Source organism: Convolutriloba macropyga, chromosome 7 (genome assembly GCF_964194025.1).
Source record: "Convolutriloba macropyga chromosome 7, txConMacr16.3, whole genome shotgun sequence".
Lineage (NCBI taxonomy): Eukaryota > Metazoa > Xenacoelomorpha > Acoela > Convolutidae > Convolutriloba > Convolutriloba macropyga.
Window position 1 is genome coordinate 18,832,569 of NC_134474.1, and position 13,473 is coordinate 18,846,041.

At 38.0% G+C, this 13,473-nt stretch overlaps 5 protein-coding genes across 6 annotated transcripts in view; 2 read left to right on the forward strand and 3 right to left on the reverse strand.

Annotated features, from left to right (window-relative positions):
* Positions 1-13,473, reverse strand: part of LOC142342672 (failed axon connections homolog) — a 548,023-nt gene that overhangs the window by 440,493 nt on the left and 94,057 nt on the right. The window lies entirely within an intron of this gene.
* LOC142342673 (failed axon connections homolog) overlaps positions 1-13,473 on the reverse strand; it is a 546,280-nt gene that overhangs the window by 438,750 nt on the left and 94,057 nt on the right. The gene's annotated exons all lie outside the window — the stretch shown is intronic.
* LOC142342670 (cleavage stimulation factor subunit 1-like) overlaps positions 1-13,473 on the forward strand; it is a 518,885-nt gene that overhangs the window by 435,748 nt on the left and 69,664 nt on the right. The window lies entirely within an intron of this gene.
* Positions 1-13,473, forward strand: part of LOC142342671 (RNA-binding protein Musashi homolog 1-like) — a 452,119-nt gene that overhangs the window by 435,748 nt on the left and 2,898 nt on the right. For both annotated transcript variants that reach the window (XM_075394140.1, XM_075394142.1), the window contains exon 2: positions 13,349-13,451. In XM_075394140.1, the coding sequence (XP_075250255.1) occupies positions 13,360-13,451 (92 nt within the window). In that variant the 5' untranslated portion in view covers positions 13,349-13,359. The remainder of the gene's footprint in view (positions 1-13,348; positions 13,452-13,473) is intronic.
* LOC142342666 (putative transporter YutK) overlaps positions 1-13,473 on the reverse strand; it is a 280,988-nt gene that overhangs the window by 173,463 nt on the left and 94,052 nt on the right. The gene's annotated exons all lie outside the window — the stretch shown is intronic.

Sequence of the window (13,473 nt, forward strand, 5' to 3'; positions counted from 1 at the left end):
TGTTCTTGACTGGTTTGAAGGAGGTCAGATGTATTTTGCGGTGCTGGTGATTCCTACAAGTTACCACAATATCCGTTTCCCATAATCGGTGGTAATGGACAACTTTCCGGTCGCTTTTTATAAGAAATTTCTGTTTCACCGAATTAGTGCAATTTTGAGAAAATTCATTCTCTTTCAGATTAAATGAATGATAAGGAATACATGCATATTCTAATTTGATAAAATTATCCGAGGATTGTTGCAAGTTAATACTCATTGCGCAAAACATTTTCAAAGAGATCCCAGCAAAAATGCATTTTAGTAGTTCCTCCTTATTCTATCTCCTGCTCTTGTGCGGTATCACGGGAGCAAGAATAATTTAGTTTATATCCTACGAGGGATAGAAGGAGATGGTATTATACCTTTACACTATCCTTGATCGTAAAATGTCTCCAATGGTAACTGTTTATTGATGACAAATTTCAAAATTCTAGTATTCTTCGTTTCAAAGCATATGATATCCCTGTGCGTTATGGTTCTAACAGATCTTACGCAGTGAATATCAAACCATTGAAAAATCAGTAGGGCTTCCAAGATTCTAAGCTGTCAATATTGAACCGTGTCAAGGTTACAGTCATTAGTGAGCCTTGCCAGCTACACAGTATGCTTTTTATGACTACTGTATAATTTGCTTCTAGATGTTTACTTATGCTGACAGCCAAGATGATGTTGTCTCCAATTTGATCGCCTAAATCTAATTTAGGCTCAGAAAATGTTTCTTGTATTGATTTCCAGTTGTTCTGATTTCAGCTCGGTAGTTTTGATTTTACAATCCTCATCTCTATAGTTTTTATCCTCTAAAATAAATATAACATCAATAACTATTGTAATATCATTGAAAAGGTAACCAATTGTGGAAAACAGGCAATTTTTCAATTGTTAGTATTAATTAAATTTTTTATCATTGTTTTTTCTGTTGTATTTCATATTCTGACTTTAATTTAACATCGTGTGAAAACACAGAATAAGCAGATATAAAGAGACAGTAATCTAACGCACTAACAACAGAACTGCGATTATGAAGTACAGTTCAGTATGATTCTGAATTCCAGTTAGGAGGCCTATCACTGGAAAACATTAGAGCCTAAATCTCACAATTCCGGTTTACGGTTTGTCTTCTTCCTAACAATAGAGATCCCTTGCTGTGTTTCCGACAGTTAAAAAGTTTTGATGGTTAACAACTGAACAATAGTAACTAAATACAGCAATTCATTATGCATCCAGTGTAATCCTCTGTAAAATTAAACTAACTAATGATAACTCTATAAATGAATCTATCTCAAATTCGGAACAAATTATAGCTTTCCTGGGTAAATTCAATTCAACGCCTAAGTATGAAAAATGCCGCTAGCTACCAAGCTGAATTACTACAGCAGCAATTATCCTCAACTCTTTACCGATTGATAAACCGAACAAATGTACCCGCTAATCTGAGCCCTTTATCCAGCAAAAATACAAACTCTACTAAGTAGCATAAACTTTATACCTTGACTATTAAGAGCCTCGAAATCAATTTTTCCAGGAGCGTAACGCAAGCTCCCGCAGACCTGGAAATGGAGATAAATAGCTAGAATAATCACAATGCATCTTCATTGTCGAGCATTTTTTTGTACAAACAATCAATGGTCAACATCGTCTCACGTAATCTGAAGTTCCAATTTGAGCACAATTTCTTCTACAGTTGCTCTTTATCTCATCCAAATCCCTTTTAGAATATTTTCTTGCGTCCTCGAAGCCTTGAAGATACCAACACCCCAATCGCTTCCATATTGTCACAATTTGTACTCTTATTTAGTCTACATAATAACACTATTGTACTATTTCGAAATATGTGTTCTTGCTGAATGATTGTTTCACTTAGCACTCACAATTTTGGCTCAAAAAATTCTTGTCATGTATAGAATTCAAGTCATTGTGGTTTCAGCTTGGTAGTTTTGATTTTACAATCCTCCTCTCTAATTTTTTTTACCCTACTGAATAAATTTAGCATCAAATTTATTGTAATATCATTGAAAAGGTAACCAATTGTGGAAAAGAGGCAATTTTTCAATTGTTAGTAACAATTAAATTTTTTATCATTGTTTTTTCTGTTGTATTTCATATTCTGACTTTAATTTAACATCGTGTGAAAACACAGAATAAGCAGATATAAAGAGACAGTAATCTAACGCACTAACAACAGAACTGCGATTATGAAGTACAGTTCAGTATGATTCTGAATTCCAGTTAGGAGGCCTATCACTGGAAAACATTAGAGCCTAGATCTCCCAATTCCGGTTTACGGTTTGTCTTCTTCCTAACAATAGAGATCCCTTGCTGTGTTTCCGACAGTTAAAAAGTTTTGATGGTTAACAACTGAACAATAATAACTAAATACAGCAATTCATTATGCATCCAGTGTAATCCTCTGTAAAATTAAACTAACTAATGATAACTCTATAAATGAATCTATCTCAAATTCGGAACAAATTATAGCTTTCATGAGTAAATTCAATTCAACGCCTCAGTATGAAAAATGCCGCTAGCAACCAAGCTGAATTACTACAGCAGCAATTATCCTCAACTCTTTACCGATTGATAAACCGAACAAATGTACCCGCTAATCTGAGCCCTTTATCCAGCAAAAATGCAAACTCTACTAAGTAGCATAAACTTTATACCTTGACGATTAAGGGCCTCGAAATCAATTTTTCCAGGAGCGTAACGCAAGCTCCCGCAGACCTGGAAATGGAGATAAATAGCTAGAATAATCACAATGCATCTTCATTGTCGAGCATTTTTTTGTACAAACAATCAATGGTCAACATCGTCTCACGTAATCTGAAGTTCCAATTTGAGCACAATTTCTTCTACAGTTGCTCTTTATCTCATCCAAATCCCTTCTAGAATATTTTCTTGCGTCCCCGAAGCCTTGAAGATACCAACACCCCAATCGCTTCCATATTGTCACAATTTGTACTCTTATTTAGTCTACATAATAACACTATTGTACTAATTCGAAATATGTGTTCTTGCTGAATGATTGTTTCACTTAGCACTCACAATTTTGGCTCAAAAAATTCTTGTCATGTATAGAATTCAAGTCGTTGTGGTTTCAGCTTGGTAGTTTTGATTTTACAATCCTCCTCTCTAATTTTTTTTACCCTACTGAATAAATTTAGCATCAAATTTATTGTAATATTATTGAAAATGTAACCAGTTGTGGAAAAAAGACAATATTTCAAAGGTTGACGTTAACAGAAATTTTTATCATGATTATTTCTGTGTGGTAATTCATACTCTTAATTTATGTTGCAATCGTGTGGAAACAAAAAGGAAGCAGATATAACAGACTGAAATCTAACACACTAACGACAGAACTCCGATTATGTAATACAACACAATAAGCTTCAGAGTTCCAGTTAGAAGGCCTATCGTGGGAAAACAATAGAAGCTAGATCTCTCAATTCTGGTGTACATAGACGGTTTGTCTTCTTCATAACAATAGGTTTCCCATACTGTGTTCCCGACAGTAAATATATTTCGATGGTAAACAGCTCAACTAAATTAACTAAATACAGCAATTCAATGTGCATCAGGTTCAGTGCCCTTGCCAAATGAAACAAACTAATGATAACTCTAAAAAAATCTCAATCTCGGAACAAAACATAATTTTCAAGAGTAAATTCAATTCAGCGCCTAAGTACAGAAAAGGCCGAGAGCAATCAAGCTGAATTAATACAGGTGCAATAAGCCCTCAGCTACTTACCCTTACCGATTAATAAACTGCACACAAATATAACAGCTAATCCAAACTCTCGTTCCCTCATAAAAGCAAACTCTACTAAAGAACCTAAATTTTATACCTTGACTAGTTAAAGTCTCAAAATCAATCTTTCCGGGAGTGTAACGCGAGGCACCCGCAGACCTGGAAATGGAGAAGAATAACTAGTGCAGTAACGATGTATCTCCATTGTCGAGCATTCTTTTGTACAAACACTTCATGGACAACATGGCCTCGCGTAAACTGAAGTTCCAATTTGAGTGGAAATAACTCTCCAGTTGCTCTCTATCTCTTCCAAACCCCTTCTCGAAGATGTTTTTGTTCTTGCTGAATGTTTGTTTCACTAAGCACTCAAAATGTAGTTAAATCCATCTACAGGAATTTCGCCGCTGGATTACGCACGTTAATGATGGCTTATTTCCTACTAACAAATATATTTTTTGCTTTATTTTTCGATAATATAAGCCTACAATTCAGTCTGCTTAACACCGATTGTTCCTTTTCTCAGTGTTATGTGAGTCCAAGCTTTTATTTCCTGTTAATAGCTATATTTTTTTGTTGATGACGTAAACCCTTAGTTATTTGTTAATGATCAAATACCATTGATACAACAAATTCAAATTGCCCAGGTGCTTGACATTTACAGAATAAATTTTGGCCTAAATGTTTTTACTTGATTTGTTGTTATGGATGATATTAACTTTAATATTTATTTTGAGCCGTTTGTTTAAAAATTGAAGTGGTATCCAATTTGGAACCCTAAGAGACTGGTACCGACATCAGCTGGTTTTCCAATGGAATCTAATTTGATCTGTCAGCTGAAGTTGACAGATGGTTAAATCCGCAAATGTTCTAAATTAGTTGAGCTTTCTCTAAAAAAGTTAGATGCATTAGCAAAAATTACTGAAGCCTTCCCTAATTCAGTACCCGATTTCATATAGTTTATCTCTCAGGATATCTTTAGTTTCAATCAAATCTAATCAAACGTTAAAATTACAGTCCTTTACAAAAACCGGGCGACTAATTGTTTCGACGGGATGATTAATAAATCGAATTAGGGTGAGAAAGAGGAGCACAGAAAATTAGAGACAAAGGTTGTGATATTTCGCTTTCGCTGAGATTCTTGAGCAGCAGCAACAGTATTTGAAAACTCATTTAAAAGAAAAATTACTGAAAATTTTTCAGTTCACTAATTACTGTCAAATATCGTAACATGTTTTTCGTAACACTCAGAGAGATTTTTTCTTTGTGGTCGCGAAGAAGACGTGAATGGGTGATTTTGACATTTATTCACGGGATTTTTGAGAATGGGATCTGCTGGGATCCGCTGATATCCCCTGGTATTCTTGAGAAGCCGCAGAACTTGGTCCGCCAACCCGGACAACAAAACGAACAGCAACAAATTTTTCATTTTTCGGTGAACCAGAACGAAACTTTATGATGACTGGAAAGCACCCTCCTTTACATTGGAACACTTCTGATTATACGATATCGCGCCAATTCAAGAAATCAGAAAGCGAGCAAGTTGAATTGCTCAAACGTTGGACCGACAGCTCGCCGAAGTCAAAAATCACTTGACTCGGAACAAAACAGTGTCAGCGGAAACAGCATATTGATGTTTTTCGAGATATACTACTAAAGGCAACTCCCAAAGCAAAAATACGTGGAAGCCGACACTGAGCAATGTTTGGGAGAAAAGAAGAAAATACTGAACTGACCTGCTGAACAATTTTCACAACTGGCGGAAATCGAGCACTATCTTCGCAAAGATGTAAACCAACGGAAAGATACTCTGCGATTTCTCCAGTGGTTACAAGATTGTGAAATAAGTTACACGGCAGCGTCAGATCTGGAAAAAAATTTGAATGCCGAAAACCTAAGCAACTCACACAAGTAAATTTTGTGTAACGAATTGGAACAACCCTTACAGAAGCTAGACAAAAACAATGACAAATTATTTACATCTTGAAACCAGATGTTGGGTTGTGATCTTAATTGAAGACAGAGTTAGCTATCGAATCCTCTTAAAACAGAGGAAAGCAGAGTGTATAAATCAAACACCTTTAGTGTCATCAACATCTGCAGATGAAAGATCCGAATGAGAGCTGATACAGGAAATGGAGGAAATGTAAACGTCAAACAGAATGTTGAGAGCTGTTTCAAGTCTTCTGCTACACACTGCAGCAGAACGGAACCCAGTGTGGCCAACTGACGATCATCGATGAAGCATGAAATTGTCAAATTGGAGTTTGAAAACTTAAGAGTAAGACAGGAAACAATGAAAGACCTGCAGGAGGTTCATTATAATCTAGAAAGTGAAATCAATGAAACAGAGCCACGTCGACAACAAAAGAAGTTGCAACTTCAAGATGAAGAAATGAGTATGCGCCGACAAGATCGAGAGCTGGAACGTGAAAAGAAGAAAGTAGAGGCCGCCAGTGAACAAAGGCTTCTAAAAATTGAAGTGACTAAAGGAAGCTCGAAAGCATCTGGACCGGTGGCAGATGAGATAGAAAATATTGAATCAGGACGCAGTTGAGAAAAAACAGCAGGGTGGGAAAAACCAGACAATGCTGTCGACCCTCTCAAAAAAGACATATAAACTATAGGCGGAAAACGTTTTAGCGCCTATCTGAATTTTAAAACCTTTAAATCAGTCACCTACAGGACTTTTTTCAGCGCCATTATTTAAGCAGAGTATTCTTTAGAAGCGAGAAATCCATAAACCAATTAGGGCAACCAGCCCTCAAACGCAATTGCCCAAGACGACGTTTCAGTAGCAGTGAGCGTTAGCAATTCCTGACAGGAAGCGAAGTCAGAGCCCAAAGCACAACTAACAAAACAGATCCAAGAGGAGTTGAATTAAAACGACAGTGAGCCAAGGAACTCCGTAACTGACATATCAACCAGGAATGAGCAGTGGCTTCGGAGGATTACCCAAACTCAAGTTAGCTGTATCTTCAGGAGATCCACTATAGTGGTCTGAACTCTCTGACGTTAAAGTGCGTCAAAAGCAGGTGAGGGATACTGAATAGATGCAATGCTTGATGACCACTCTCATTGGTTGAGCAAAGGCAGCAATAGCGAGAAAAGGGTACCACTCAAAAACTTACTATCGAGCCTGGCTTATTTTCTGAGTGAAGTATGATAGATTGGACATCATATTCAACGCCAAACTCGAAAAAACTACTACACACACCCTCCAGGTTGGCATCTAAACTCCAGCAGCATCGTTTTATATGCAAACGTGGTCAAAGATATGGTTAACACATTTAGTCAACAGGGATATACATCCGACCTTGAATGAGGAGCACTGAGACCGTTCTACAACCAGAAAGCTTTCTTCCCAGATGACGGAAGAGTGGATGCAGCACCTTCAAGATCGTTTGCTACACCAAGGTAACCTGGTTTTTTAAAGAGTGGATTGCAACCAAAGCAATCATTTTTGATAACTTATTAGCGCAAATCAGTTCACACTTCAATCGAAGTAAACTTAAAAGCCGCAAAAATCCGAAAACGATTCAATTGGTGACAACCCAGCATAGCCAAAGAAATAGATTGTACCTTTAAGATAGACAGAACGCCGTCTCTAAATTCAAGAATTTTAAGTCAAAGAAGCTGATTGAACGGCGGAAACATGTGCAGCAGTTCAAATTATGTTTCAATTGCCCAAAATCAGCATACCTCAAACAAATGCAAATGCAGAGCTTGCAGTGTACCAATTGTGGCAGACGACACAACAGACAGCGAACTTTCAAAAAAAGAGGCTACAACAAATGTATCAGATGCTAACAATGCAGTAGCAGCAAAAACCACGCAAAAAAGACCCCAAGAGGTGCAATTTTGGCTGATGAACGGAGACTGAAGCCTAACTGTGCTAGCAGTTTGGAATCCTCAATCTTCAATTATAGACCAATCAATTGTGTCTTAATTTAACCTAAAAGGTCGGAAAGCGTCTTTGTCAGTAGCAGGAGTTCAACGATTGCAAGGTTTAAAGACTGGAAAAGTTCCGATAACTGCGTCAACCCTAAAAAAGTTTCATTAATTGACAACAGTGCATTTTTCTTTGCAAAAGAATCTGACATTGGGTGATCAGATTGCATATCTGATACCCGCAATCGGTGACAGACGAATACCAACAATTGAGGAAGAGAGCTATGAAATATACGAAGTACGAGTCATCCATGGACAAGGCTGTTTTGGCATACATTGCCCTCTAGAGTTCAAAAAGTCAAAAACGAGAATTGCAGTGAGATCAAAGACTGACTGGGCGTTAATTGGTCAACTTTCAGCGAGGCAAGCAGCAATCCTTGCTATTAAAACCACTTCGGATGTCAAATTATCATGCCATTTATGTAAACATTGGGACATTGAGGACTACGCGTGATGCTGCGCTGTCACCGGACATTCGGAAGACGAACAGCAAGCAATCAAGTCGATAGAGCAGACAACCCGCTTCACTGTTGGAAAATACGAAGTTCGACTCCTGTGGCCAGAAGATGACGTGAAGCTGCCCAACAACTTCCACTCCGCTTTTTGAGGATTCAAGTTTCTAGAACGACGACTACAGAAAAACCAGACTCTAGGAAGGCGCTATCGGGAAACCATTGACACAGATGTCAGAGCAGTATAGTTTCGCAAAATTGACAAAACCTACATGAATCAAACTACGGAAAAACTTCAACTGTACTTGCCACATCATCTCGTCACCAACCTACACAAGCACCATAAAATTTGGAAAAGTATGCAACGCAGCAGAAAAAATCAAGGTGTGAGCCTCAACTAAAATTTCTAATCGGAACCGGTACTTCTTCAAAATCTTATCAAAATTATTTTTTGATTTTGAGAACACCAAATAGATTTATCATCCAAGATAGAGGCGATATTTCTTCAGAATGCTGTCCCAAGCAAGGACAACCGATGTCTACAGTTTCTCTGGCGAAAAGATCCAGAGCAAAGAATACAAGTTCTAGTACGCACGACACGTTCTTGGAGCGAAATGCTCCCCAGCTCGTTCGAATTATACCTTCACCAAGTGGCGAAAGATACCGCAAGCAACGACAAAAGCATTATCAGGGGATCCAGTCAAAATTTTACATGAGCATCTTCCTCAAATCAATCAGAAACCCAAGAACCTGTCTACCAGAAGACTTGAAACATCTTCAAATGTAGATTAAAATTGACGAAAAGGCTAGTAATTGACGGAGAAGTCAAGTCACAGATACCAACAGGAGACAGCTCAAATAATTCTTAATCCTTAACTCTAGGATTAAACTGGAATGCGAAAACAGACAGTCTCATAGTCTGTCGTGGAACCTGAAACAAATTTTCAGCAAAAACATCTCTGAGAATTGTCTTATTCTTTGTCTCAGCAGCGTTCGACCCACTTGGGATATGTTCACCCTTCAAAATACGAATGCGGTTACTGCTTATAAGATTTTGAGCAACAACAGAAAAAGAAACGAAACTGGTTGTACAGAGTTGAGATTTCTCCTTACAGACGCCTCAGAAGAAGCAAAGTGCCCAGTGGCATATCGGAACAACCAGGCGTCATTTAAAATCAACTCTGTGATAGGGAAATGACGTGTAGCTCCTATCAGGCACACAACAATTCCGAAAATAGAACTTCCAGCAGTATGCGGATTTGGTCTAGGGTGGCAGATATTGAGAGAACATGAGATAAAACTTTACATACAAAATCTGGCATTGGACAGATTCATCTTTGGTATTGCAATGGCTACAATCAGCACACAAGAAACAGATGATTGAGCTCTAAGATGGGACAAAGTTTTGCAGGTTTAAGTAGAGTTTCGAAGCACATGTTTGGGAGACACATTGCGCAGCATGGTTAAGTGAACATATCGAGAGAGGTCAATGACCTGAAAGTTTCAAAGTGGAAGGGTCAGAATCGAAACTGGGACAAAAGAATATTTGTCAGGTGCAGTTACCACGAGGCTTTGAGGGCTTGAAAGTATGCTCACCCAGAAGGGGAATTTACTGTGCTGGGTACTACGCGTTCTTTGTTAGCCCCCAATGATGATTGAAGTTTCTATCGTAAATGGTTTTTTTGCAAAACTCTAGGTTTTCAGATTGTGCGCTATTCTAGAACACCCTTTGCTTTCGATTAAGTTTTCACGCTTTACTGTTTAATTATTGCGTGATCTCAAAATGTCTCAATCTGAAATATTGAAAAAAAAATAAAAAAGTTTTTGAGAAAGGACTGTTTGTAGTGTTTATAGCGCAGTTGATAAAATGGGGGACTGCTATTATGAGAGTTGTGGTTTCGAACCCGTGTTGGGTACGTTCTTTTTTGTTGAATTGAAAACTTCTAATCAACACCAAGCCGCCTGGCGTTCAAACCCGAGTCAGTTAATGTTCCTCTTTGTGTCTTGGGGAAACGGTAACACTATATATTAAATGATTGAGTTCTAAAATGGGACATAGATTTACAATTTTAAAGAGCCTCACGAAGCACATGATTAAGAGCCGCATTGAGCGGCATGGTTAAGCGAACACATCGAGAGAGGTAATTGACCTAAAAGTTTCAAAGTAGATGGGTGACAACCGAAACTGGGACAAAAGACTTCTAGTCAGGTGCAGTTACCACGAAGCTATGCGGGCTTGAAAATATGCGTGCCCAGAATGAGAGTTTATTGTCTTGGGTACTACGCGTTCTCTAATTGCTCCCAAATGAAGTTTTATTCTAAACGTTTTTTTTTTTGCAAAATTTTAGATTTTTAGATTGTGCGCTATTTTAGAACACTCTTAGCTCTCAATTAAGTTTTGAGCGCTTTACTGTATGATTTTTGCGTGATCTCAAGTTTTCTCAATCTGAAATATGTTTGATGATAAAATGAAAGCGGTTGTCTGAACTGGTTGTTTGTAGAGTTTACAGCGGAGTTGGTCAAATAGGGGACTGCTATTGTGAGGGTTGAGGATTTGAACCGGTATTGGGTACATTTCTTTTTGTAGAAAAGAAAATTTTTAGTCAATACCATGCTGCCTGGCTTTTGAACGCGAGTCAGTTTATGTCACTGCCTGTGTTTGTTTTGCGAGAGCAAAATGGTAACCCTATATTCTAAACAAATTAGCTCTAATATGGGACAAAATTTTGCGAGTTTAAATGGCCTTGAAGCACATGTTTAAGAGCGGCATTGAGCGGCATGCTTAATCGAGCAAATCAAGAGTGATCAATGACCTAAAAGGCCCAAAGCAGATGGATGAGAACAGAAAGGGGGACAAAAGACTGTTAGTCACGTGCAGTTAACACAAGGCTATGAGGGCCTGAAATTATGCCAGACCAGAAGGATTATTTACTGACCTGGGTACAACGCGTTCTTTAATTGCTACTGAATGGAGTTTGAATTTTTAATTGTAAACGTTTGATTTTTTGCAAACTTTTAGCTTTTCAGGTTGTGCGGTTTTCCAGAACATTCTTAGCTTTCAATTAACGTTTGCGCGCTTTACTGTATAATTTTTGAGTGATCTCAAGTTCTCTCAATCTTAAACATGTTTGATGATAAATTGAAAGCGGTTGTGTGAAATAATTGTTTGTAGTGTTTAAACCGGAGTTGGTAAAACGGAGGACTGGTATTCTGAGGGTCGAGGGTTCAAATCCGTGCCTGGTACTTTCCCTTTGTTTGCATAAAAACTTTTACTCAAACAATACGGCCTGGCAATTGATAGCAATTTTTGCAAAGGGAGTCGGTTTAATGTTTCTGTGTGTGTGATGAGTGTTTCAGGTGTGAAAATAATAATTGTTGGTTCTTGAGAACAATTCTTCGTTCCAATCTCGTGGTCTTTTTTGTTTTCTTCCCTGTCATTTTTAGAATAATGGTTTTTTGTAAAAACCAGTGGCAATTTCCCGTTAGTGTTCTTGACCCCAAACAAATTTTAGAACAATCACATTTCGCAGACTTTTCTTTCTTATTTTCTTCTTTCTTTCTTTCTTTTCTTTCCTTCTCGCTTTCTATCCTGAATTTCTCTCCTTATCTCCCCCTCTGTCTTCTCTCTTTTTCATTTCTGTCTTTTTTTCTCTCGTTTTCCTCCATCTCTTTCTTTCATTTCGTTGTTTCCTTTGTTTCCTTCTCTTTTCTTCTTTTCTCAAATTTAATGAAAACCAGTGGAACAAATAGTCCCCCAAGAAACGGGAGGTCAAAACAGAGTATACAAAGAGCTTCAAACACTGTATTAGAGAAAGCAAACAGCCTTCTCTGTCCTCCATAGGATACTCACAAGATGTTTTATTTTATAGCTGTTGATTTGCGGTTCCATTACCATTTTCCATAAAATTGCTATGAAATTAAGTTTTGGGCAGTTTTAGTCGTATTATCTTGTCTTGCTCTGTTAGATAAAATATCAGTCGCAATTGAGTACAATGGTTAACATTGCTCCTATCGTAACATGTTTTTGGGGGCCCTTAATCATGCAATCTAGAGAATATTAAATGCGTTTTGAGACGCGCATTGCCACGATATTTAAGCTCCTAATATGCAGATTTTGCACCCATTAAGCATGAGGTATAGGGAAAAGAAGCGGGTCACAAACGCCATTGTCCAGAAATTCGCTGTAGAAAGAGCAAAGGAAAAGTGAAATACGCATAGTTAGCATAAGTGTTGAGAACTATGGCTGTTAAGCGAGGGGCATGGGATCGAGCCCGAGTCGGTGCCGAAGGGGAATCTTTTAAATCTTCTATTCGTGGAAATGATTTTCTTTTTGCTTTGCGGGCCTGCTGGAGTTTTATAATTTACTTAGCTCTTTAAAAACTTTGAATAGTGTATTCTTCCACGCCCAAGATACACTCTTCAAGCCCCCTCTTCTTGTTATTATTGTCAGGTTGTCTATTTCCTTGGGTTTAGAACTAAAGCATCCGCCCGTGCATTACCGTTGGCTTGTGCTCAATGAAATTTTCTATATATTTAAAAAACAATAAAGGGGGGTTTGCTCTTAAGCCAGGAAGGACAATCATGCATAGGTCTGCAAAAATGAAGTGTCTGCTTTTCGTTAGTCAGGTTAATTATTGTCAGGTTGTCTATTTTCTTGGGTTTAGAACCCAGGCGTTAAGCGAAGGGATTTAGAGCCCATCATGCATAGAACATCATGCATAACCATGCATAGAACAAGCCGCAGAGAACATCAACAATGGATGAGTAGTGATCCCCCCTATGAGACATCACTGCATCGTATATAATATATAGCATCGTATATAATTTTAAGGACAAGGCACTATAGCTCTTTTAGAGCTGCGTCAAAAGAATTGAATTTCTATATAAGCTAATTTGTTATGAATTTAGTCTCCCCTCCCGCACTACGGCACTGCACGAACTATCAGTGTCGGTTGACCGTTTGGAACCAGGGCACCCTCTGAGGCATATGATAGCGCTGCGCAGAAGAGCAAAGCTTATTCTCGTGCGTATGAATCATAGTGCGTCCGAGTATGATTCGTCTTTATTTATAATGCAAGTGTCTATGAAATTTAAATTTGTAAATCAACTTTGAGTGTGCGATCCTAATGAAGGGTGATTCAGTGGAGCTTACTGCCGCTTTTAGAGTCGAACATGCAAAACGGAATGGGTTATTTTCAAAATGTCTCAAATGGCAGAAGTCAACAAGAAATCGAAAAACGTTTTAACGAAGCGGAAGATGAACGGTAAGCTTGTTTTCACTGACCT